The following is a 25,343-nucleotide window of genomic DNA, read 5'->3' as shown; positions in this document are numbered from 1 at the left end:
TCCTACAATCTTATATAGAAAGTGTGCAGAAAGGGGCTGCCTTTTTTTGAAAAAATGCATGCCTTTTTACGTTTCAATGTCCAATTGAATTTTTGTCTGTTTGATGCTTTCTCTGCGGTTTTCCGTATGTTTGTATTGGGAATTTTCTGAAGATTTTTAATGCGTTCAAGGTTCAAGCAATAATAATAACAGTGTAACTGGCTTTGCTTCTCGGATTTGTGTCGTTACAATAATACCTACAAACGTTGATACATCCTAATTTTGAGGGTTTTCTTAGCCTTCCATCGGGCACTGCAACATGTCATCGTAGGTCAGGGGCCGTCCATAAATTACGTAACGCAAAAATCGCGATTTTCTAGACCCCCTCTCCCCCCTTTAACATAACATAGGCACGATATCATTGGAGCCTTAGACCCCCCCTCCCCCTCTTGCGTTACGTAATTTATGAACGGCGCCTCAGCCATTTATGCACCTTAATCGATGAAAGAAATAAGTAGATATTTATTGGGTTCGAAATTAATTTATCCATGGGGATTAAATTTTATTTCGGACAAAAAATGTTGTTTAACATACTTAATTAAATTTTAGGTTTATATTAAAATGTTTAAAAGTATCTACTGTACTGTATGCACGTATGTATGTAGGCGTACAATTGTCACTATGTACATCCAAATTTTACTTATACCTCATTCGTCCCGCCAGAAAGGAAAACGCTACAGAAATTAATATCCCCCCAATCGCTGGTAGAAATCCTATCCAAACGACCGGATGACTAATATCCCACCCTCTCGTACAAATTGACCGCAACGCTTCAATTGCATCAGTTAGCGGCATCCAATGGAAGACTGTACGGACAAGCGGAGGAGCCAATTCCGTCGAATACAAAATTCCTGTTAATCACACAAAATAAATATTACATATTGCTATTTACTGTGACCAGAGTTATTTAAATACCTGACGAAAACAGTTGGCTAGTTGATACTACAATAGTGATAAATATAGCTTCCAGTGTTCCCTCGCAAACGGTACTAGTCAAAAAACCTGCGGAGTTTAATTCTTAATTAAAAGTTAATAGATCAGGGGTCACGTGTTAATTAAATTAAATTACCAATCGTCACTGAGCATAGGGCAATCGTGTAGACTAAACCCACCGCGTGCAACAATGGCCCTTTGATCTCCATGCCGTACACGCCACAGAATAATCCAAAGAAAATTGCAATTTGCATAAAAATCATGAAACTTTGAGTGACGGTGTTGACAATGAGTCGATGCCAGAGAGAGACGCCCGTCACATAATCTCTGTCCTCTAGGCCGGCTACTTTATCTTCCATCCAGAGTATTCCGAGGCACTTTGGCATTATAAACATTAACCTAGAATTAATTCAGAAGAAGCAACCAATGTTAGGAAATCCCCTCCAAGAAATCTAAATATAGGATGGGCGTAGGATTTTATTTGGTTTTCTTGTAAAAAATACTTGCAAAAAATTGTTTTTGCAGTGTTAGTTTCTGGAAAAACAAGAAATAATCTTATCTAGTGGATAGGACACTCCTTATTGTTAGTACAAAGAGTGTGCCTCTAGATGGCGCCTATCTCATGCAGTTCTTCAATTTCGTGCATTGCATTCAAGAAACGTGAAAAAGTTGAAGGAAATCAATTACTGACCCCGGTATGATATGATTTGGGGTTTTAATATGTGCACTGCAACCAATCCACGTGTAAAATTGGAAATGTTACGGGTAACATACATATGTAAAGGAAATAAAATTATGTATTAACTCACAAAATTAGGAGGCCAAGCTGCATATACGGAAGCAAGTCTAATGTTTCTGAACTCCCGTAGATTGAGCGGAACTAAAACGTAGAACAATAGATCTAACAATCTTATACTTAACATATCTAGTATGAAGACATGGAACTTGATAAGTTGACAAATTAGAATACGCACCTGAAGTGGTGGCTTGATAACGTCGTCGCTGATCGAGCAGGCCAACATAATATTTTGGAGGTAAATTATATACCTTTCAAGGATCAATTTCCTTGCCCACATTGACAAAATCAAGCCTAAAAGTGCACACTGTTGATTTCAAAGTATTTAATGCATGCGAGAGATAAATAAATACCTGATTCCATTATGCGGACCGAGATCGTTGATCCTTGAAGGGATTCATTACTAGCAAAATGACGATAGATAATTCTATGCTGGAAATGAGTTTCGTAATTGGCGGGAAACTCAATGAGCAGTCTAGTCCGTCCTACTTTTATTTGTTCAACGCCATCTTCATATGAATTTGTGGGAATCTATTTCAATATTTAGGCAATCGTAAGTCACGAAAAGGGTATTCGATCTTTACTGAATTTCGGTAACGTACCCAAATGAATTCATCATCGAATTTATCAAGTAAATTGCAAACTCCGATGTTGGAAAAGCATTCGTTTGAAGAATTCAAATGCTTGAGATTCTCACAGAGTTCTGCGTTATTGTAAACGAGACTGACCGGGATTCTGTTCGGTTCTCGGCCTATTATATTTTGCATGAAGAAAACGCACAGAATAGGAATCCCAAGTTGTCCAATATATAATCTAATAAGGTTTCGAGCAAAACAAAATGGTAGTATGTAAGTCATGAATTGTACTTAGAACTAATAGTAAGAACTGGGACAAACCTCCAATCCCGTCTAGTTCGATGCCACCACTTTGAAAATAAAGCGTGGAAAATGGACGCATTGTTTCGTCTAATATTCAAAGAAGACATCTTGTCCGGGAGATGCTCCATGGGTGCTAAATTCTCAGAAAATCGCTGATTATTGACCAATTCAAACTTCTTTTCGTAATGATGAGACATATTTTCGTCATTTCTGCAAAGCTGGGTAAAGACGTCGGGTAATTTGGTGGATTGAAACCTGGCCAGCAACGATGTCGGACTGTCCTCCACTAAAAGACGACCACCTCGTAAAAAACCTATCTGTAATTCATAAGTACAACAATCCATTACTTTTGTATGTAATGTTTGGTTTGTTGCACCTTGTACATACAAATATTTTGTCCTACATTTCAAGAAATTTCGAGAAATTAACAGCGCAATAATATGCCCCACCTGGCGCTTATCTCTTTCATTTCTTGCACCCATTCAAGAAACAATTTCTTGAAAGTGGGATTTTCCAATGCTAAACCTGTTTAAACGTACTTTGTCACAAAATTTCGTCTCTTCGATATAATGGGTTGAAATTATCACGGTTTTCCCTTGTTTTCGAGAAATTTCGGTGAGGAACTCCCAAATCCTATTTATGAAATGCATCAGCATTTACATGTAAACCCCATACATATTTACATATTTAAGTATGCATGGCCATATTAAATTGTAAATGAGTACCTCTGTCGCAACAATGGATCCAATCCAACGCATGGTTCTAAAATGGGGTCATCAATAAGTTACATCGCCTTAATCTTAATTAAATATAAGGTCAAATTATAACCGTCAAGCACTAGTAGGGCTGGATTATGAATCATTGCCGCGGCCAAGGACACCCTCCTTTTCTGGCCACCGCTGTATGCAAATTGGAATTTCATACTATTTTCACGGGATAGACTAAAGCTAAAGCTAATCAAGTACTACATCATACGTGCGAACCTCAACTTATTAACTACTACGTCCAGTTGATTCAGGTCAAGCATATCTGACAGGAAATGTGTCCTGTGCTCTATTTCTTGCATGTCCATGCCATAAAGGAGTCCAAAATACTTTAAAACCTCTCGGATCGTCAGCACACTTAAAAGTGAAGTCTCCTAATGTTCATACATAGATACGTATTTATAATTTTATGTCAACAGTTCGCGTGAAATTTATGCATGATTAAAATATGGTGGACATCGAACTTGGGGCATATATCCGCAAAAACTGCCAAGATTGCCGGGTCTGGGTTGATTGCCCACGTTAACTTGACCAGACTCAAGTTTGCGTAATCCCACGATGCATGAGAGCAATGTCGTCTTGCTAGATACATACACAAGTATTTTGATCAAATAGTATAATTATGAATCTATACCGGCAACATTACAGACATTCATACTTAATATCTACATGTCCTATTGCAACTTACCCGCAACCACTAGCACCTAAAAGACCGTAACTAAAATTTCGAACAAATATGAATAAAATATTTCAAATGGGTTTTATGTATAAGAAAACCTTACATTTCTCCACTGCATACACTGACGTTTATATTGCGAAGAACCAAATTCCCATTTCCGAATCTTTTGAACCCGTTTTTGATTGAGACGGACATTATTTTATTTGACTGAATTAGATTAAAAACATATATTTTCAGCGTATAGAATGATTAATACACAATGCTGGCAGACAATTGAAAGTTATACAATATCAGTTCTGAAGGTAATCCGGGCGAAAGTTAAAAATGTATATTTTTTTACATAAAGCACAGCTATAAAGTTGCACCCTGCAACCATAATTAAATACAATTATGTAAAACAGATCTATTTAATATGTACTTATGGTGAGAAACATTTAATCACTCACATAAATACATGTGTAATAATTAGTATGCCGATACATATATCTGTAATATGCATCTCCACAAACTATACAGACTTATAAATTTCCAAGGATTAATTTAAGTACATAAATACTTTATATGTGCATATTTACATATTTATATTTCAATTACATATGCACGAACACCGAACACCGGTATTTTTGCTCAAAACTAATCAACTTGATTTCACTTATTGTTACTTTGTCAGAAAAAGTTTGTCTGTTAAGTATATCATCATTCCACTGACTCCAGCACTCTAGGAAAAGATAAGGGAGCGTCCATAAATCACGTGATCGATTAGAGGGGGGGAGGGGGTCTGAAATTTGTCACCAATTATCACGAGGGGGGGGGGTAGGTGGTCAGATGTCACGTGACATGTGTAAAGTTTTGTATATGCCGTATATGCCAATAAATGTCGTGAGAGTTATATATAAATTCTCTTGGCATACCTCACACACGTTATATAGATTAGATTTTCATTTTGCATATTTGGAAACTTGCTTTGACTTAAAATTCTTATATCTGACGGGCGTATTAAATAGTTATTTGCACATGTGTATAGCTCTAATTTGATTAATGATTAAAAAACACTGGAATAATATTGTTATTCCGGACAACATTATTTAATTTGAGCATCATCTGTCACGTGACTGGTGGGGGGGGGGGTAGCGAAATTATCACCAACGGTCACCAAGGGGGGGGGGAGGGGGTCAAAATTGTCCAAAAATCGATCACGTGAATTATGGACGCTCCCTAACATCCCCCTCAATTCTCGCACCGACTGCTACTGCATGAACGATTATATACATATGTCGTCTGGAAAGAAAATGTTATGCAAGTAAAATTGATGCGCGTTGATGCAAAATGTATCAAATTACGACGAAACAAATGCTTACATGTGTAATTAATGAATAGCCTGGGGTAGAATACATGCGCATATTTATGCAATTAGATCCCTCTTTTACCTCTTTAGCAAAAAATTACAACCTTATCTATACAAATGACATGTATTGATCTAACCTTGCAACAGACAGTACCGACTTTCCCGTGAATAACTCTAATAGTAATAAATTAATGAGCAATAATTAGCACAATATTGATGCTAATCATACACACATATGTACATATGTATGTACGTGGAGGGTTTTACGAGATGTACCTATTTTGAGGTGTGATTTAGCCCACCCCCCCCCCTTTTAGTACGCTTAATTTGTCATATTACCAAAGTCAAAATTCTAGCAATTCAATTTGAAATTTTTACATTGTTAATCGTTGAACTAAATATGAGATGAATGAATGAAGACCTGCTATCAGGCATATTAGAAGAGAAATATCTATTGTTACGCAACAGATATATTTAAACAATTATGTACAAATCTATATTAAATTTTACAATGAAAGGTTAAATCTTTGGTGATGGATGGTCACGCTTCCTTGTTCGACCAGTATGGACATTATTATGAAATCCGTATTTGCACCAGGTTTGAGGGGTAAAGATTTCCAAACATGAATCACACGTCACAATCGGTAAGAAAATCTATTGGAATATGTTCAGCCAAAATATTTACTGCATGCACATATACATACATACATACATAAGTCTTTGACTATAGAAAATAAATTATCTACAAAACACATGTCGAATAATTTTTACTGTAGATACATTTAAATATTTTGAGGATGGAAATTAAATTTTCATGAGACACATCTCAAATGCACATACATCCCTTTGGAGAAGATTAGCTCCTTCATCCAGGAGATTTCGTAGCATACTGATGGTGGTGGACGGTCAAACTTCTCTCAGACCACTAACACATACTTAGGAAGAGAGCGAAATTTAACTCCAGAAATTCTTGAAGGGTTGAAGAATGTAAGAATTCAGATATTTTTTGTGGTGGAATAGTTTAAAAACTATCGGAATTTTCTGTCTTAGATATCAGATGTCTGACAGAAGCCTCATCCGTCCACCACCATCAGTATGCAAGAAAATCTCATGGATGAAGGAGCTCATTTTCTCCTAAGGGATGTGTATGTATTATGTACATGCATAAGAGATGTGTTTGATGAAAAAATTCATTTTCGCCCTCAAACTAATATTTAGTTGGGTGTGTATACCTAGTACTACAGATAAGTGGGTACACGAATATTCACTAGCTAGTGAATATTTGTTGTTCGTGATTTCGCCGGAACTAAATAAATACGCAAATATGAGATACTTGAATATAAGATTTTATTACTTAGAAATTTGCAGTCCCACATTAAGCACTACTTCCCATTTTCATGGGTTATTACTTTTGGTATGCATGAAATTTTAAATAAAATTTATGAATTATTGTTAATATGCTTTAGCTTTTTTAGCATGATGCAAGTAACATGTGGGTACTGAATTTCATGCTGTCTCGCTGCATAGGTACATATGTACGACTTTGGTATATAAATATTCAAAGTGCTCAAAAAACAAAGTCCAATCCCGAACATGAAGCAATTTGCAGTGAACATTTCAGAAATTTATCAATTCTTTCATTTACTTATTTAATGCACCAGAAATTTAAAATCTATGTAACTCCATGGAAGCCGGGTTATATTTTCTTATGGACATATGATTCATTTTTGGAAATCTTCTCCCTTGAAACTTGATACACCTCATAATACAGTCAATAGTAACCTAATAAGCAATGTGTTTATTTACGCATGAACTTGTACATATGTATGTGTCTATATGTACATATGCATACGTATACATATGTACATAAGTGAAGAAAACTCTGTAAAGATGAAGGGGTGAATAGACGCCTACTCAAGGGGACAATGGTTACATGAGCCCTGGAGACAAAATACCTATTCTGTTCCTACAATGTTGACGGTTTGCTTTTTTACCTGGGCCAACATACATATGCACATCTCTCTAATATCGGACGTAATGGTAGGAACAAAGAAAGGATTGTTCAACCAACAAGGCAAAGACAACAGATGCCAAGCATGGAGAAACAAGAATCTTCATCCCCTAAACAATCTTCTCTACATTCTACTCGTATACTGGGAATTTTCTTCGGATAAGAAATGTAATGTGAAAGGGTTGATTTTTATGTATGCTGCAGCTGATGCAACTTTAGATAACGGGTCTAGAACATCTTTGAAGCTACATATGAATTCTATCATTTTGTATCTTAGCACCAGCACCGAATCCAGAAATTCTTCGTGTACGAAGGAATGCAAGATGTAATATCTGTTCCTGTAATGTGGACCGGGTTGCTACGGTGGGGGCACACACAGCATTCTTCATCCAACAGAACAGCAGATGCCAAGCGTGGATAAATAACAATTACATACATACATATGTACCTATGCCCTTTGTCTACACATTATAATTATGTATATGCGGGAAATTTTCTTCAGATTAAGAAATGTACATACATATGTATGTATGTATAGTATGTATCTGTACTAAAGTCTGACCATGCAATGTGGAAGTTTAATTTTTGTGAGTGCATCAGTTTATCATGGAAAAAGTCCTAAGCAACAGTAGGAATGACAGATAAAGGTTATTTAAAATGTGTGAAGCATTTACAAAACGGCGTCAAAATTCTTATTTAGATCTCATATTCAAATAACCCATAAGTATTTATTTAGTTCCCTACACTCTTAGAAGAAATCCAGTATTAAAATAAAACCAAGCAGGATTAACATATATGTATGGCATGACTGTACCAAAGTGTTATTGATAACTAACGTATTGATAACGTCATTGTAGCATTGCCCGGTATTAAAGTTTTACCATATCGGCAGCAAATTATTACGGACTGGTATAACTTTAAAACCAAGCAGTAGCAACTTTAGCACCGAGAAATCAATACTAGCTTGAATAAACCAGATTTCTAACAATGCAGCAAACATATTCAATATGCACAATCATACAAATATTGACTGGTTACACATATGTAGTATGTGCATATCAATATTTACTTTGCGGGGAAAAAATTAAATTTTCGATTAAACACATCCTTAATGCACATAAGCACATATCTGCATACATCCCTTTGGAGAAGATGAGCTCCTTCATCCATGAGATTTTCTTGCATACTGATGGTGGTGGACGGTCAGGCTTCTGTCGGACCACTATGTATGTACATAACTTGATCATTTGGTATTTTGGGCAGAGAATTCCAACATTTCTAAGCTATTCCACCACAAAAAAACTCTGAATTCTTACATTCCTCAACTCTTCAGATGAGATCAGGACTTGGTGGAGTGAAGTTGTTCTCTCTTCAACTGTATTATTTATTTCGATTATATAGATTGACATTTCGGAATTATGTAAATACATACATATGTATGTATGTAACTAAATATGAACAAGATTCCAAATCTGATTTTACATTCTTGTAAGCAATTTATTAAATTAGATGTTTGCATCGAAAAATGATTTCCTGTATGCGAAGAAAAATGGAGCAGTTTTTGGCAGCCGGTTTGGTTACAAAATTTGTTTTCTGTTTTACTTATTTAAGACATAAAACACTTTTTTCACTTTGGCACATACTTTGTAATCGTTCTTATCACTTTGGCGATCCGCAGCTTATCATAAGGACGATGTGGATTGTCAAAATGGTGGGTTTTCTTATCGTTGGACTTCTCCAAGTGCATATATAAATGCGTAGCTTTTTTTAAATGGATGCATATACTGGGTAAAAAAACTTGCTAAACTAATTATTTAAAATTCTATTTTCCAGTATTTTCATCTAATCCCGCTACCCAATTTTCATAATGCTGTCTTTCAAACCAATGTTTTTTGTACTTATCCAGTAATTAATAGCTTAAAAATAGTGTTTTGCATAGTTTCCTTTCGCATGAGATTTTTCCTACTACACAACACAAGTGAACATTCTTCAGGAATACGTCAAAAATAGTGATGAATTCCTGGTGGTGGTTGTAATGCAGAAAATAAATACCAAGTTTCTATGTATTTACATGTCTTACATACCTTCGAACACGAAGAATTTCTGGATTCGGTGGTGGTGCTAAGATACAAAATGATAGAATCCATATGAAGCTTCAAAGATGTTCTAAACCCGTTATCTAAAGTTGCATCAGCCGCAGGATACATAAAAATCAACCCTTTCACGTTAAACTTTTTATCTGAAGAAAATTCCCAGTATACGAGTAGAATGTAGAGAAGATTGTTTAGGGGATGAAGATTCTTGTTTCTCCATGCTTGGCATCTGTTGTCTTTGCCTTGTTGGTTGAAGAATCCTTTCTTTGTTCCTACCATTACGTCCGATATTAGAGAGATGTGCATATGTATCTACGTTTGCCAAGGTAAAAAAGGAAACCGTCAACATTGTAGGAACAGAATAGGTATTTTGTCTCCAGGGCTCATGTAACCATTGCCCCCTTGAGTAGGCGTCTATTCACCCCGTCATCTTTACAGAGTTTTCTTCACTTTTGTACGTATGTATACGTATGCATATGTACGTATAGACACATGCATATGTACAAGTGCATGCATAAATAAATATTATCAGGTTACTATTGACTGTGCTATGAAGTGTATAAATTTTCAAAGGGAAAGATTTCCAAAAATGATTCACGCATACATATGTATCGGCAAACCATAAGAAAACATAAACCTGCTTCCATGGAGTTATGTTCATCGATTTTAAATTTCTCGTGCATTAAATACGTAAATGAAAAACTTGAAAAATTTCTGAAATTTTCACTGCAAATTGCTTCATGGTCGGGGTGGGACTTAGTTTTTGAGCATTTTGAATATTTATATACCAAAGTCGTTCATGTGCAGCTAAACTGGCTTTAATTCAGCATCTACATGTCCATTGCATCATGCTAAAAAGGGCTAAAATATGTAGCAATAACACATAATTTTTTTCAAATTTCATACATACAAAAAGTAATAACTCATGAAAAATGGGAAGTAGAGTTGAATGAGGGACTGCAAATTTCTTAGTAATAAAGTCTTATATTAAAATATCCATATTTACTTAGTTCTGGAGCAATTACGAATATGTTCAGGCAAATATTCAGTAGGTATACAAACCGATAAATATTTAGTTTCAGGGTGGAAATAAATTTTTTCATGAAACACATCTCTTATGCATGTACATACATGTACATATACAGATACATACATCCCTTTCGATGCAATTTTTTAATTTTGTGTGGCGCTGGAAGTTTAGCTTTTCGTAATGATATAAAATGTAATTCTGCAAGCATCCTCTGCATAAACAACTTATACTTACTGCAATGAAGAAACACATACTTCCCTTAGGAGAAAATGAGCTCCTTCATCCATGAGATTTCGTTGCATACTGATGGTGGTGGACGGTCAGGCTCCTGTCGGACCAGACTTGATCATCTTGCATCTGACAAGGGAACCTCAACTACTGTCCCATCTCGATTTCCTTCGTAATAGCCTTAATCGACAGATAATTTAATGAAACTAAAACTTTGTCATAGAACATGCGGTGCAAAATCACGTTTTCGCGAAATATTTGGCGAGAGCTGCACCACAACCGGCATTTTCCCAATGCTTTTAACATAGCCCCCAGCGTTACGAATGATGAAACGAACTTTATAGAATATTGAAAAAAATATTTATATACCCGTCCGGGTAATTTCAGCCCGATCACGAATATGCAAAAAGTGATCCCGACATTTGCCAATTATTTGCAAATTGCGAAAATCGGAAAACTTTCGAAAATTTGAATTCTTCGTTCATTTAAATTGAACAAAATTAACAAGTTGCAAAATGCAAAATACAATATTCTTATTGCAAAAAATTTGGAAAAATTTGCAAAAATTGAAGTTTGCAATTTTTCATGAAAATTAGTTAAAATAACCAATGTTAGTCTATTTTTACGTATTTTTCGAAATTATTTGCGATATTTATTTTTGCAAGTTACAAAAAATTGCAATGTGTGGTGTGATTTTTAGTTGTTAAACAAATTAGCTTTTCCTTCATTCGTACATGCATAGGTATGTAAATGATAATTTTTAGTTTGTATAATGAAACTGAAAAATTGAAAAATTGCGTACTTCGATTTTTGCAAATTTTTGCAAATTATTTGCAATAAGAAAATTGTATTTTACATTAGTTAAAATTTTGTTGAATTTAAAGGAACGAAGAATTCAAATTTGCGAAATTTTTCTGATTTTCGCAATTTGCAAAAAATTCACTTTTTGCATATTCGTGATCGGGCTAAAATTACGCGGACGGTACATAAATATGTTTTCAATATCCTATAAAGTTCATTTCATCAATCGAAAGGCTGGGGGCTATGTTAAAAGCATTGGGAAAATGCAGGTTTTGGTGCAGCTCTCGCCAAATATTTCGCGAAAACGCGATTTTGCACCGCATGTTCTATGACAAAGTTTTAGTTTCATTAAATTATCTGCCGATTAAGGCTATTACGAAGGAAATCGAGATGGGACAGTAGTTGAGGTTCCCTTGTGAGACAGTGAATTCCAACAGGTTTTAAACTATTCCACCACAAAAAATAACTGAATTCTTACATTCTTCAACCCTTCAAGAATTTCTGGAGTTAAATTTCTCTCTCTCTCTTCCGAACAATGTGTTCGTGGTCTGAGATAACTTTGACCGTCCACCACCATCAGTATGCAGCGAAATCTCCTCGATGAAGGAGCTCATCTTCTCTGAAGGGATGTGTGTGTACCGTATTATAGATGATGTGTCTCATGAAAATTTAATTTCTACCCTCAAAATATACATTTAAATGTACAGTAAAATTATTTCCTATTCGGCCTCGTAATTTAGTTTTTCGATTGATGAGTATATTAAAATAGGAAGGACCCAAGATTGATGTATGTACGAGTACTTTTACTCTTCTATTGCTAGGATAACTTTACACAGCTTTTGGCGTCGTCTATCAGACTTACGACATTATTTCGATTATGGTTTCGTGAGGTTTTCCGTTTTTCCGATTCAAATTCCCAGTCACTAATCACATTTGCAACTATTTTTTCACTACGTTTGCACATATGTACATACTTTGCATGGTTATGTTTATAAATACAATCCGATAGGATTGTATTAGGAACATATACATAAATATACTGAAGCTGGGCTCGGATCTGCTTCCCCTAAAAAGTCCTGTTTTGATGGGTTTTGAGCGTGCACGCACTCCCACCCACTTTTGCACGTAGACATGTGAAATTTTAAACTTTGTCCTAGAGATGCGAAATTTGGCATGCACATGCACCAAGATATGCCGCATCATAATCTAACATCAATTCCCGTTCCGTTCGCTATAAATTTTTCAGGAAAAATCAAAAACTAAATGTCACCCCTATTCCGTTTGATTTTTGATTTTTCCTGAAAAATTTATAGCGAACGGAACGGGAATTGATGTTAGATTATGATGCGGCATATCTTGGTGCATGTGCATGCCAAATTTCGCATCTCTAGGACAAAGTTTAAAATTTCACATGTCTACGTGGTGCAAAAGTAGGTGCTAGTGCGTGCACGCTCAAAACCCATCAAAACAGGACTTTTTAGAGGAAGCAGATCCGAGCCCAGCTTCAGTATATGTTTTTAATACAGGGTAATAATCTGGTGAGTGGTGATCGGATATCGTCTCATGCTCAATATAGGTATTTGTCCACGTTTGGAACACGTAGTAAAAAATGCAAATGAAATAGAAAGTAACATCATATCAGATCTATTATGCCAATAATAAATTATAACCATTTCCATTCAATGGGGACTGTGCATAAAGTATGTGGCCTTTTTGGTCGTAGAAATTTGACTCCTCATATTTACCACCAACGACGACATATGGAAAAGTGAACAAGAAATAGGATATCTTGACCTCAATTCTATCACATGTTTTATGTACAACCCTCAAACCTGGTGAACATTTCATGTCGCATTGTCCCAATCCACATGATAACAGAAAGAGAGAGTTATTAATCTGCAGATCAACCTAGTTCCATCCATGAGCAGATTTAATCCCGCATTTAGAAAGTTAAATATTTCCCTCTTGCAGCAGAGATGTCCAGGTTAAGGCCCACGTCCAGGATAAGCCAAACCTTACCATGGCTTCTTGTAAGAGTTTAATTTTTATAGTGATTTAGATTTGACTAAAAAATTCATTTCGTACTTTTCCAGATCACCTTAACCATCGGGAGAGTTGGGACAAACCCTTTACTTAATAATGAAAATATCCAAATCGTAAGAATTTCGAACTTACATACATATTTACATACTTCTTATATATAGTGTTAAGCTAGATAGTGAGTTGTACTCGATTATTTAACCTCATGTAAAGAACACTACCCCAATTTCGAATTTCTATTAAATTTCATACCTCGGTTAACGATAAATAATCTGAATTGTCAAATATCAGCAAATTTTTCAAAATTATTACAGTTATTTTTAAACGGAACAAATAGATATGCATTTTTATCAGTTGTAAATTTTTGCATATGCAAAATTTCTTGAGAATTGTTAATTAAATTCTATTTAGCAGTTCATAAATTATAAAACCCATCACTTTCGATCTATCGCACCATGCAATATTTCTCATGCATTTATCGTATTCATGATTAACATTTTACTAATTATTTACTTCCAAAATATATAGCATCCTCGCCAAAACACACCCACAAACGGGGTAGAAGATGCCATCTCCGCCATCGGAAACTCCGAAGGTGCCGCCGAAACACTAGGAAACGTGGCCATCTTACTTACCAACATTTTAAAAGGCTTCGCCGACATTCCCGTTAAAGCTATTAGCGCCGTTTTAAATCAAACCAAAGCCACAGCAACTCCCGCCGCCGCGCCCGCCGCCACCATCGCCGTTATCCAACCACAGCAGCAACAACCACCCCCATTTCTACAACCGCAGTACCAACCGCAACCTCAATTTCAACAACAGCAACAACAAGCACAAAGTCTGGAGCAGCAGTATTTACAACAATTACAGCAACAACAGCAACAGCAATATTTGCAACAGATGTACCAGCAGTACCAACAACAACAGCAACAGCCAATTGTGGTGGTTGCGCAACCACCCGCCCCACAACCGGCGCCGGTACAAACAACGACCACAATTCGACCCTCGACCGAGACCACGGGCGAGGCTGAAGATGGCGAAGGCGATGATGATGTGTAATTAATTAGTATGGAGCATTATCGTTGTTCAGATAATTTTGATCATGTGTATGCATGTTCTCATGGTACAATAAAATAAAAATAGATTTGACGCCTTAGTCCTAATCTCTTAAAATCGATTTCATGCTTTATAATGTACTGTGCGATCTGGAATTCTGAATGTTTCTTGCATATCGACCCTCGCACGAAGTTCAATTCTGCATTAAATTTCCTAATTCCAATCAGATCAGGTAATGGTCAAAATGTGAACAAACTTGTTCATTGATACATGCATGCATTAAATAAGTATGATTCACAGAAACCACACCAATTTCAAAATAACTGACAAACATAATTAATGACAAAATGACATATTTACATCAAATGATAACCATGCTTATCGACACTCATTTCACATTGAGTAAAAAAAATGTGTGTAAGTATGTATGTACAATTGAATTCGCACCTGGTCAATACAAACAATGAGCATTTATTTACTTTAAACTTTCCAACAGGACTTTTACCTGTCGGAATTGTTAAGATACGGGTACTTATATTAACGTACTTAATTAAATGTTAACCTCATGCCAGATAAGACAAGCCACCTGGCCAAAGTCAATTAACTCTCCTGGCCTAACTTAATAGTTATCACTCAATTCGATCCCCTCGACCTCATCACAGTTCGATCATTACTACCAAAATGGGATCATTTTACCCCATATTTTCCCTATTAATTGTTACCCTTCTCCCCAATTATTCCACCTCTCAGACCCTCACTGTCGAAAAGTCTGTCGCCACCCTACCCTATTTATCCTGCGGCGTGGCGTCCGTGTACGACGGGGATGACAACATCTTTATTTTTGGCGGATACGACGGAGTAGCTTTGTATTCCGATAAAATTCTAAAGTACTCGATTTCTGCGGACAATTTAACAATCGTGTCCCAATTTCCCTGGGGGGTCGGATTCGGGGCCGTTCTGGCGGGAAGAACGAACACAAGTTACTTTTACATTGGGGGAGAGGATGATCGATTCAAAATGCGGAGAGATTCTTCAGAAATTTTTGAATTTAACTCGGAAACCAATGCCGTCGCTGTGGTAGGGTATTTGCCCTATCCTCAATTTGCCCCGGGGGCTGTGAAGACTGACCGTAATACGGGACTTATAGTTTTGGCGGGAGAATGGTTTGAGGAATCGGGAGTCAATGAGATTTTGAAATTTGACATGGAAACGTTTACCTTAACAACTGTGGGCGGATTGTTGGCAGATTTAATGTATTTTTCCACAATCAGAGATCCAGTCACTGGAAACGTGTGGGTTTTTGGGGTTGAACAAAGTTCTGAGAAAGCTATTACTAGTGTAAGTATGGCATTTCGTATCTCAAATATTTCTATTTGTTAGAGGTTTAAATTTCCAAAATACAGAAATTATACCAACTTTCTAAATATGTATTAGTTTATAATTGTCAAAAATATGGATAAGAGTGAATATTCTGATTTCATTGGTAACTTAAATTTTAAACATTTCTGTTGCCCATTATTGCACAATGTCAGCATTTTTTGCACTACTGCAATGCAAAAATGTGCAGCTTTCTCGCATTTACTGCACCTGTGCAATAGGCATGCAAATGCGCGAATTATGCGTTACCGTTGCATTACACTTAATTGTAAGGATTTTCCGCTAGATGACGCTTATTTTATGCCATTCTTTCGTGCAAGAAATTATGCCTACAAAAAGCAATATTTCGAAGTAATTTATTGTCAGTGTTTTTTTTTATGCAAACCACGCTAAACATTTTCCTAACTTATGTAACAACTAATTTTTCGCCTTGCACTTCAGGTAGTGGTCTCAACGGTTCTCGGTTCTCATAGAACCGAACCGGAACCGATGGCTCGGTTCGGTTCCGGTTTATACGGAGAACCGAACCGAACCGAAACTTTTATTACCGGTTCGGTTCCGGTTCCAAGTCTTTGAGAACCGAACCGAACCGGCCGGTTCGGGTTGAACCGAACTTCATACATAAATACATTAGCGAAGTTAATCATATTTTCGAAAAAGTTTTACGAATTTCCCGAAATACACATAGTTTCCAAAATGAAATTTTGACGTGGCCCCACTGCCAAAGTTCCCAAAATGAAACTTTGACATGGCCACACCCCCAAAGTTCCCGAAATGAAACTTTGACTTGGTCACACCCCCAATGTTTCCAAAACGAAATTTTGACCTGGTTACATCCCCAATGTTTCCAAAACCAAATTTTGACTTGATGACACCTCCAAAGTTTCCAAAATGAAATTTTCACCCCCAAAGTTTCCTAAACGAAATTTTTACCCCCAAAAGTTTCTAAAATGAAATCTTTACTTGGTCACACCCCAAAGTTTCCAAAATGAAATTTTGACTTGGTTACACCCCCAATGTTTCCAAAATGGAATTTTGACTTGGTTACACCCCCAATGTTTCCAAAATGAAATTTTTACTTGGTCACACCCCTAATGTTTCCAAAATGAAATTTTGACTTGGTTGCACCCCAAACTTGGAATTGTTTTCTAACTTCAATAATATATACATAAGTGGTTTTGCTGTTGACATGTATTAGAATTTGCTTGTTTAAATACAGATAAGTTATTGGCTTATATGTGAAATTTCATCAGAAACACGTCAATTAGCATTGTTTGTTGTTTATTGCATATTAATAACACTACCGGTTTGACCCGAACCGCCGGTTCGGTCACGGTTTGGTCCGGTTCCGGTTCGGTTCCAACTAAAAAAAGTTCGGTTCTGTTTCGGTTCTTCAATTCTGGTTCTCGGTTCTAAACCGGTTCTTCCAAGAACCGAACCGAACCGCACCGTTGAGACCACTAACTTCAGGACAGAAAACCATCTATTATCCAGCCCGTGGAAAAATACAATCCATCCACCAACCTGTCTGAAGTTTGGTATCTCAACTTCCCACAAATTGAGAGATTGGTATCCCTCACCTCGGATGGGTTAAGTTGTTACCTTATCGGCGGATATGCACAAGAGAATAATAACGAAACAATTCTTCAATTTAATCCTCTCACTCATTCCTTCACTTCAATTTCGGTCCTCGGATTGCCAAAAAATTCAAACAGCATATTTTTCACCAGTTCAGTATATGCGAGGAAGCTCAACCGAATTTATGTCATCGGAGGCTATCTTATGGATTTCGCTGATCCAGAAAATATTCATGCAGCAGATGAGATTTTATGGATGGATTTATCACCGTTGCAAAACTAATTATTCCTAATGTGTACTTAATTGGCAAATAAGGTTTATAAACTATTGGTCATTATGGAATAAATGATCGCAGGATATTTTCGCGCGAAAATCACGTGCCCACTTGATTACATTGGGAGCGGGGTGAAATTCAATTTAAACCTGCGATCATTTATTCCTTACTGCCCAATATATTAAATACAAAGTATTCACATATGCATACATATATCTATGTAGCTTGGCTTCATTAGCTAATCATAAGAATTAAGTTGTTACATAATATATGTATGAACTTGAAATTGTTGAATAAGTTGGGTGAATTTTATTAATTAAAGTATATTCTTGAGGCAGAATGAGACATGTCTTGTAATTTACTGTTTTATTTTATTCAGAAGCACAGGATTGTGCTCCTGATGATCATTTGATCATAGTATAATGTATGTAAGTTTTTAAGTAGCATTAAAAATAAACACAACCAAACCAAAATTTGTTAACTCATTCCATCTCAACAAAGAATTCATTCCTTATTTATTGTGGCTGCAGGTTAAGACATGCTTTCCTGCATGATCCTGACCTTTATTTATCTTTTTCCCACTTATGTATCCTATGTAAACACAATTTGCATGGAAATTGCATAATTGAAAGTTCAGATGCGATAGTTGGTTGCTTGCCAAACGAAAACAAAGAATTTAAGTGAAATCTCATTTCCCGATAGTTTATCTTTTCGCGACAAAATATGTAGACAGTGCACAAACTGTTCTTATAATAAGTATTGAAGTAGATTTTTTGAGATTTAAATTTTCGTAATTTTTTCATATGTACATATCTATGCATGTTAGGGACTCACGATATCCGCAAACATATGTATGATATGTACATACATAAGTACATATCACGCTCATTTATGAAATTTGCTAAAATATGCACTGGATTTTTTATCAAGCAAATATTTTTACATCCTAAGACAACTATTATTTTTCCAACGATTTATTTCCACTGATGGGTTGCTGTGTCAAATAAGATGTTGTTGTGAATACGCTCATTAATTCAAATATTTATGTATCTTCAACGGAACAGTGAAAGCGAATTGTGCAAAACTTCAACAAATAAATCAGCCTGACGCGAAGACACCCAATTGCCACGATAAAAGTACTGCCAAGTGAATATTCCTATAAACAATGTACTTATCGGTGATAAGTTATCACAGAGAATAGAATGGTACATAATGTGTACGTGAAAAACTAAAAGTCAGACCAAACACTGAATACCAGACGTGTCGTAGGATAATTAATTACGTCTGCTTGCACCTTTATTCAAATGAAAGTGATACTTACTCTCGAAGTAAACTAGCTTGTCTGTCGTCAATTCATTTGCATAAATGCTTATTTTCACTTTTACGGGGTTTCCATGGTACGAAAACTCGCCAATGCATCAAAATTTATGCAAATAAGTGATATGCCGGTCTAATTTGAGAGTATGTATGTACATATTTAAGTGCATATACCTACGTATGTATATATTTAAATACCTCAGAATTAATACTGTATGTGTCACCTCATTTTCATGCATTTGTATTTAGACCCGTCACCCGTTAGCGAGACACAATTTACTCAGCATGGAAAGCCCGTATCGCCTAAATTTGCATAGCGATATTTCTGCAAATGCGGTGACTGGCAAAAGTAGTTTTACGATATGTCTGGATTTATTGGCAATTTAACAAAGAAAAACCCCGGTGCAGTTGCACACTTGATCTTGGAGGGTGGCCTAACAAAGAATACTAACAAAGAAGATTAACCTAGCTCTGCTTGAATATACTTTTAGATTTCAAGTTACCGTAATTTGACTACAGCAAAGTCGACTTGAAAAAGGTATTCGTCTACATATCTATATCTTAAATTTCAAAAAATTGTTTAATATGTACGTACATAAATTGACATGCGAAATTTTGGAAAGATTTAGCAAAACCGTACCTTCATTTAGATTCTTGTTCCTAAATTTCCTAAATTTTACTGCTTTTTTTAGATGACTCACAACCGTAATCTTTCAAAGGTCGAGGTGGAGGAAGCTTTCAAGAAAATGAAGACATTTTCCAATGACGAGATTGACGCCGCTGATGTGGACCTATTACTCAAAACCTTGGCCTACACTTGCACCGAAGAACAGATGAACGCATACCTCAAACTTTTGAGTGACTGACAAATTTAGTTTGGACTTGGCCATCGCTGTTCTTGGAAAAGTTGATGACACGAAAGCATTAATGAAAATCCATGTTACCACACTTGACCGAGATAAGGACGGATTTATTGACGAATCCGAGTTCAAATGTATCGTAGCAATGTTGTTAATTCATGACCCATCCTTCCCAACGGTAAACTATAAAACCTTTGTGGAGGAGGCGGACACAAATAAAGACGGAAAGGTGAGCATTGACGAAGCTGTGGAATGGTTTAGCAAAAATGCGAACAATTAAGGATTTTCAGATGGATTGAGTTAGTAAATGTGTAAAAACGCTTTAAATATTTAAATTTCATTTGTGCGTTTCAAATTGTGGTTTAAAAAAATTCAAAATATGAAAATCCTCGCTGTATTTTAAATCTGTAACTAGAACATCAAATTTTATGAATCTAAAGTATCTATCTGTCAACGACGCCCTTGAAATAACAGATTTATGTATGTAAGTTTACCCATAGTGCACATGTTTATGAACAGGCGAGAAATTTTCCAATGATGTGAAGTCTTATTAAATGTGGTATTGTTATGTACGAAAGCTATAATATAATACATATGAGATTTGTATGAATAATTGGCCGCAACTAACCTTAAATTGAAATAAATAATTTTTAAATGAAAAACTTAATATCCAAAAAGTATAAGGTTCAAGTCAAGAAGGCATACATACGTTCAGAAATTCAGTACTTTTTATAAAGTATTACATTTATACATATCAACAATAATCTGGACAATTGAGTAAAAAAGATACGAAAAATAGTAACAAACTCAATTCTTTCTGGGTAATTGATAGAAAAAAATGTAAACAAAGATTATTGAGTTTGAAATATGTAAATTATACAATAAATAAATAATTATAAAAAAAAATCATGTGTCGAGTCGACTCCTTCCATTTCCAAAAATTTGTGTCCATAAATAATCGGTCCATCCATTTCTATTAATTTAATTAGAAGAAACTTGCTCAGTCGGGTTCTCCGATGATTCTCGAGCCTTGTCGATCCACGGGTTGTGAACATTTGGGAACATTCTTGCAATTTCGCCTGCTCTGGCAAAAAGCGAACCTGATTCCAAAGTTGCCTTGGTCGGGAGGTCCAGACGCCGCAAAGTTTTACAGACTTGAAATCCTGTATTGCCATCTTCTCCATCTCCGAGGGGCAAAAATGTATGGTAAAGATCATCATTTTCATTCTCATTACTCCTCACAAGAAAACCTCGATTGTCCTCTCCCAACTTCAAGGATACAAGGGAAGAAAAATGCTTGGCGTACGAAATGCCATCATCCCCATCGAACGACACCTTAAGTGGAAACGTTTCGTCTTGATCGCTCCAAGAATCCTTGGCTACGTGGAGTTCTTTGAGCGACGGAAAACTTGGCAGGTTAAGATTCGTATTGCTCTTTACACAATTTCCAAGAGTAATCTTCAGTGAGGTCAATGTCTGGGAATGTTTGCGAAGGAGTCGTCCAAATCCGAGGTATTGTGGCTTTTTCCAGTGCTCAAATCTCCCAATATTCATTTTTGTTAAGGGTTTCTTCAATTTGTTCAGAAATTTGAGCCCTTTCGGAGTAATGTTTCGCTGAATGGTAATCTCTTCCAAGTTCCGGAATGGTTTAGCTAGGTCATAAAACGTTTCCAAAAGGGCGGAGAAAGTGCACTTCAGAATGAGAACGCGTACTCCTTTGACAGCATGAAGGAATGGGCTAAACCATGGAGTCAGGGAAGAACAGTCCCGGCTGGGTCCACCGTCGCCTTCAATGTCGTAGTGCCCAACGTCCATCGAGAGGACGAACGTTTCCAAGTTGGTGAATTTAATTCTGGACGGAAAACGATACCCTTGTCCAGATGCTTCGTCTTGAATCCAAGTCCAGCCCAACTCGAAATTTTGAATAGTTTGGATTGGGCACATTTCCAAAATTCTGATTTGTTCATCATAATCAAATTTTGATGCAATCTTTCCACCAAAATCTAACGATGTGACGTTGTGCGTTTTCAATCCGAGAAACCTGTGGAAATCTGCGATGACTTTTTCCCCCTGAGCGGGGCGGATCTCATGGACATATTCATTCAAGCCGATACAAGGGATTGCAATTCGCCAGTGGGGGATTGGATTTTCCTGCATTTCGTGATTGTAGCGGAACAGTTTTGTGGAATCGTCCAATTTCTTGTAACCGAGTGAAAAATCGAATTTTACGAGACCCTTCTTCTTCATGAGGCGGAGAGCTTCTCGATTCCAAACTTTTGAGAGGAAACGCACATTTTTCACATCATCGAACGGAAGATATGACAAAATGAGGGACACCACCTGAACGATTAAGAGTTAGTTACAGAATAATTACACTGACCAGGAAAAAGTTAGCTATAGTTTACCAAGTCGTCCAACGGTGGACTAAAGCCTGTTTCTTTTTTCTTCTCGACATGTTCCAAATTCAGGTCAACATCGGTTTCGTTCTTGCTCGTTTTCTTTTCTTCCTTTCTTTGCTCAAGCTCTCTCCTCCAGAACGAATCAAAGTCATATTCTCTTCTCTACAAAAAAGTAAAATAATGCAAAAATTACAAACTCAGGTACAAAAAAATTATTATTGAACCGTAAAGTAATAATAATATACCTGGAACAACAAAACGAGGCGATGAGTACTCTCGAACGCATCCAACTCCAGTTTAGCCCAGCCAGGCATCTCATCCTCGTTATCAGGAAAACGGATAAATGGAGGGAAGCTGTGTTTCCAATTTTCCAGTTCCTCTGGAGTCGCTGGAACCCCCAAGGATAAATAATCGCCAAATTTTAGCTCTGTTCTGTCTTGAATTTCGACATCATTCACGGCAACGACCTCCCCCTGAGAAAGACGAAAGCAAGCAATTATTTAAACAATTTCTACAAAATAACCTTAATTTCTCTTACCCCTGATAACAAAGGAGCAACCCAGTACTTATCTTCCGCGCAGGTGATCTCACAAACTGGCAAGTTTCCTCCTGTCGTAATATTCAATTTTTCCTTCATGGGACGTTTCCAGAAAATGAATTCACCGTGTTCTTCCCGACTGGAAAAAGTCTCTCCAATTGTAAACTGCAGACCATATATACAATACACAAAATGAGTACAAAAAACTAAACACCAATTCAAATTATCAATTTTTTGAACTTTAGATTTCAGATGAAATTAAACAAATTTTTACATATTTTATGACAGACTGCCGTCTTCTCGTTATTGATAAAAATGTTGTGATAAATACAATTAATTATATTGCATACCTTTTGACCTTCAATATTTGGCAGAATTGCGAACGGCTTCCACAACTTTCCTCCAACTTGTCGAATAAAACTTGGCAATTCTCTCGGCAGTCCGCCAAACATACAACAGGTACGACAGAAGCAGTACGGCACGCCCCTGAATGTCCTGCTGAGCAGTTCCCCATCGAAATTTGCCATTGTCGAGTAACTAATTTATTGTTCAGCAAGTAAAAACTTTTTACTAAATTTTTTGTTGAAATCTGAGAGCTGCGCACACAACTTGCCAACGAAGATGAAAGAAAAAGAACGCCCGCTGGCTTCATTTGATGCTCGCGGGTGGGTCGTTGAGGAAAAATGTGTCTCAAATTATCTCAAAATTTTTCTCACTTTCTTACAGCATTTTATTACGACAGCATTGTTTTCTCATTGTTATACACAGCATTATCCGTGAAAAATGAACCAATTTTACCTCAAATTTAACTCAAATTTTGTTCAGTTTACTACAGCATTTCTACACATTTAACTTGCAAGAATGTATGCACTTTCTTCTCACATCACAAATATGCATTCATTCATGTATCTGCATACTTACTAATTACGAATTTATAAACACATTTGTGCAATTCAAGGTTTTGTAACACCTAAAATTAGCTCTACATTAACATATCAAAGTTGCACTTATCGTAAACCCCATGAAATTGTATTTCATAATCTGTGCGTAAACCCCATGAAATTTGCATTAAACTATTTTGAATGATGGTAGCGTTTAACGTTGGATTCAGTGACTCATCGCCTGTGACGCCACAGTTAAAAAAAATCAGCACATTTATTGTAATTTCTCAGTTATATGAATTTATTTTACAATTCTATAAAGTTATTCTGTGACGCATCAACGAGATATCCTTTAGACCTTTAAACATTTGCAGAACAGGGGTCCCCATTAACTAATTAACAATCTTCTCCAACCAATCTGCATATACGTATTTATCAAGCACCCCTAAATGAACCGATTTTCCCTGTTTGATTAATGTGAGTGATACCGTCTGATTAATGCAGAACGTCTGCATTACCAACGGAGTCCCGCGATCGATAAAGTTCGATCCGAATTTTACCTTGAGGACGGAACAGCCCCGAATTCGTCGCTTGATTAATGATTTCTTCCCCGGCAATAGACTCGCCTTTTTCCCCAGGGTTTCCATCACCTTTTCCGACGCCGAGTTGACAAATGCTGCCAAGGTGAAAGCGAGTACGTTGGTCATCCCGGTGTTGACGGCGATGAGGGGAAAGACCAGAAATCCGGGCATCGCGATGTCCGAGTGATGATTTAGCGTGACGTACTGCGTGATTATCTGGATCCCCGGGACGCAGAGGATCATCGATGGCAAGATGCGATCACGGAGGAAGGAATTGTAAGATTTTTCCAAGATCTGAATTCGCTGGTAGAATTGGATACTCGTATTCAAGTTCGCCTCGGTTTCGATGGCTTCAATTTTCCTAGAAAATAAGTGAAAATACCAATTTTTCGGGTCCAAGAAATGTCTGCATCGACGTGGTTTTTTGCTGCTAATTTGACCTTCATAAATTGCAAGGCGTAAGAAATTAGTTTCCGCCGCTATAATTCATAGGGCCTGTAAACGGATATGTCTTGCACGTTTTACAGTACAAGAAATGCTGCGCAAGAAACGAAAAACTGGAAAATACTGAGGGTATTCATTCTAAGTCTGCGTATGGTAAAATAATTTACGGCGGTTACAAGATTTTGTAAACGTCGTAAGATTTACTCATCGAAAATCACGTTACATATTTACTACGCTTACGATTTTTACGAAACCTTACCCCTTGTTTTATCTTCGTATATATTACGATACTAAGGATATGAAGAAATAACGAATACCCTTACTATTTAAATTCTCTATGCATGGCATATTTCTCGCTGAAATAGGGGGATTCATACGGATTTTTATGCTAAAATATGTAG

General features: G+C 36.5%; 4 protein-coding genes and 1 long non-coding RNA gene across 8 annotated transcripts; 3 read left to right on the top strand and 2 right to left on the bottom strand.

Moving 5' to 3' along the window:
• Positions 1-535: 535 nt before the first annotated feature.
• LOC110843997 (ABC transporter G family member 23) lies at positions 536-12,711 on the bottom strand. Of its 4 annotated transcripts, none has more exons than XM_022090117.2 (16): positions 12,460-12,711; positions 4,193-4,296; positions 4,099-4,128; positions 3,875-3,992; positions 3,630-3,784; positions 3,475-3,545; positions 3,372-3,408; positions 3,186-3,279; positions 2,665-2,963; positions 2,371-2,581; positions 2,122-2,299; positions 1,947-2,062; positions 1,782-1,852; positions 1,109-1,371; positions 955-1,041; positions 536-890 (listed from the first exon to the last, which is right to left on the bottom strand). In XM_022090117.2, the coding sequence occupies exons 1-16, from the start codon at positions 12,559-12,561 to the stop codon at positions 676-678; spliced, it is 2,151 nt and encodes a 716-aa protein (XP_021945809.2). In that variant the 5' UTR covers positions 12,562-12,711; the 3' UTR covers positions 536-675. The 4 variants fall into 4 exon arrangements, with proteins under 4 accessions (XP_021945809.2, XP_035702230.1, XP_035702231.1 ...); XM_035846337.1 differs by having other exon boundaries at positions 4,193-4,807; positions 12,460-12,572; XM_035846338.1 differs by having other exon boundaries at positions 4,193-4,455; positions 12,460-12,557.
• Positions 12,712-13,490: 779 nt separating this feature from the next.
• On the top strand, positions 13,491-14,814 carry LOC110842123 (myb-like protein K). The gene is made up of 3 exons (XM_022087833.2): positions 13,491-13,627; positions 13,691-13,753; positions 14,166-14,814. Exons 1-3 carry the CDS (start codon positions 13,574-13,576, stop codon positions 14,694-14,696), a joined length of 648 nt encoding a protein of 215 aa, XP_021943525.1. The 5' UTR covers positions 13,491-13,573; the 3' UTR covers positions 14,697-14,814.
• A 530-nt stretch (positions 14,815-15,344) lies between these two features.
• LOC118433061 lies at positions 15,345-18,348 on the top strand. Its single transcript, XM_035844627.1, has 2 exons — positions 15,345-16,031; positions 17,541-18,348. Exons 1-2 carry the CDS (start codon positions 15,375-15,377, stop codon positions 17,928-17,930), a joined length of 1,047 nt encoding a protein of 348 aa, XP_035700520.1. The 5' UTR covers positions 15,345-15,374; the 3' UTR covers positions 17,931-18,348.
• Positions 18,349-19,613: 1,265 nt separating this feature from the next.
• Positions 19,614-20,761, top strand: LOC118433958. Its single transcript, XR_004833693.1, has 2 exons — positions 19,614-19,777; positions 19,932-20,761. It is a non-coding gene; the product is annotated as an uncharacterized LOC118433958 (long non-coding RNA).
• On the bottom strand, positions 20,142-23,664 carry LOC118433957. The gene is made up of 5 exons (XM_035846493.1): positions 23,387-23,664; positions 23,037-23,201; positions 22,744-22,971; positions 22,505-22,660; positions 20,142-22,439 (listed from the first exon to the last, which is right to left on the bottom strand). The coding sequence occupies exons 1-5, from the start codon at positions 23,561-23,563 to the stop codon at positions 21,081-21,083; spliced, it is 2,085 nt and encodes a 694-aa protein (XP_035702386.1). The 5' UTR covers positions 23,564-23,664; the 3' UTR covers positions 20,142-21,080.
• Between the last annotated feature and the right edge of the window lie 1,679 nt (positions 23,665-25,343).

This window comes from Folsomia candida, unplaced genomic scaffold, assembly GCF_002217175.1.
Source record: "Folsomia candida strain VU population unplaced genomic scaffold, ASM221717v1 Fcan01_Sc001, whole genome shotgun sequence".
NCBI lineage: Eukaryota > Metazoa > Arthropoda > Collembola > Entomobryomorpha > Isotomidae > Folsomia > Folsomia candida.
The sequence above is the reverse complement of the archived record's forward strand: the minus strand, read 5'-3'. Positions and strand labels throughout refer to the sequence as shown.

Excerpts from the sequence above, each read along its gene's own strand:
- LOC110842123 (XM_022087833.2), top strand. The coding sequence starts at position 13,574 with ATGTCCAGGTTAAGGCCCACGTCCAGGATAAGCCAAACCTTACCATGG. Across the intron at positions 13,628-13,690 it reads AAACCTTACCATGGCTTCTT|ATCACCTTAACCATCGGGAG; the intron begins GTAAGAGTTTAA and ends GTACTTTTCCAG. Across the intron at positions 13,754-14,165 it reads ATAATGAAAATATCCAAATC|CATCCTCGCCAAAACACACC; the intron begins GTAAGAATTTCG and ends CAAAATATATAG.
- LOC118433957 (XM_035846493.1), bottom strand. The coding sequence starts at position 23,563 with ATGGCAAATTTCGATGGGGAACTGCTCAGCAGGACATTCAGGGGCGTG. Across the intron at positions 22,661-22,743 it reads GCCTCGTTTTGTTGTTCCAG|AGAAGAGAATATGACTTTGA; the intron begins GTATATTATTAT and ends ACTTTTTTGTAG. Across the intron at positions 22,440-22,504 it reads GTCCACCGTTGGACGACTTG|GTGGTGTCCCTCATTTTGTC; the intron begins GTAAACTATAGC and ends TTAATCGTTCAG.
- LOC110843997 (XM_022090117.2), bottom strand. The coding sequence starts at position 12,561 with ATGTGCAAACGTAGTGAAAAAATAGTTGCAAATGTGATTAGTGACTGG. Across the intron at positions 2,964-3,185 it reads AGACGAAATTTTGTGACAAA|ATAGGTTTTTTACGAGGTGG; the intron begins GTACGTTTAAAC and ends TATGAATTACAG. Across the intron at positions 1,853-1,946 it reads TTATCAAGCCACCACTTCAG|TTCCGCTCAATCTACGGGAG; the intron begins GTGCGTATTCTA and ends TCTACGTTTTAG.
- LOC118433061 (XM_035844627.1), top strand. The coding sequence starts at position 15,375 with ATGGGATCATTTTACCCCATATTTTCCCTATTAATTGTTACCCTTCTC. Across the intron at positions 16,032-17,540 it reads CTGAGAAAGCTATTACTAGT|GACAGAAAACCATCTATTAT; the intron begins GTAAGTATGGCA and ends CACTAACTTCAG.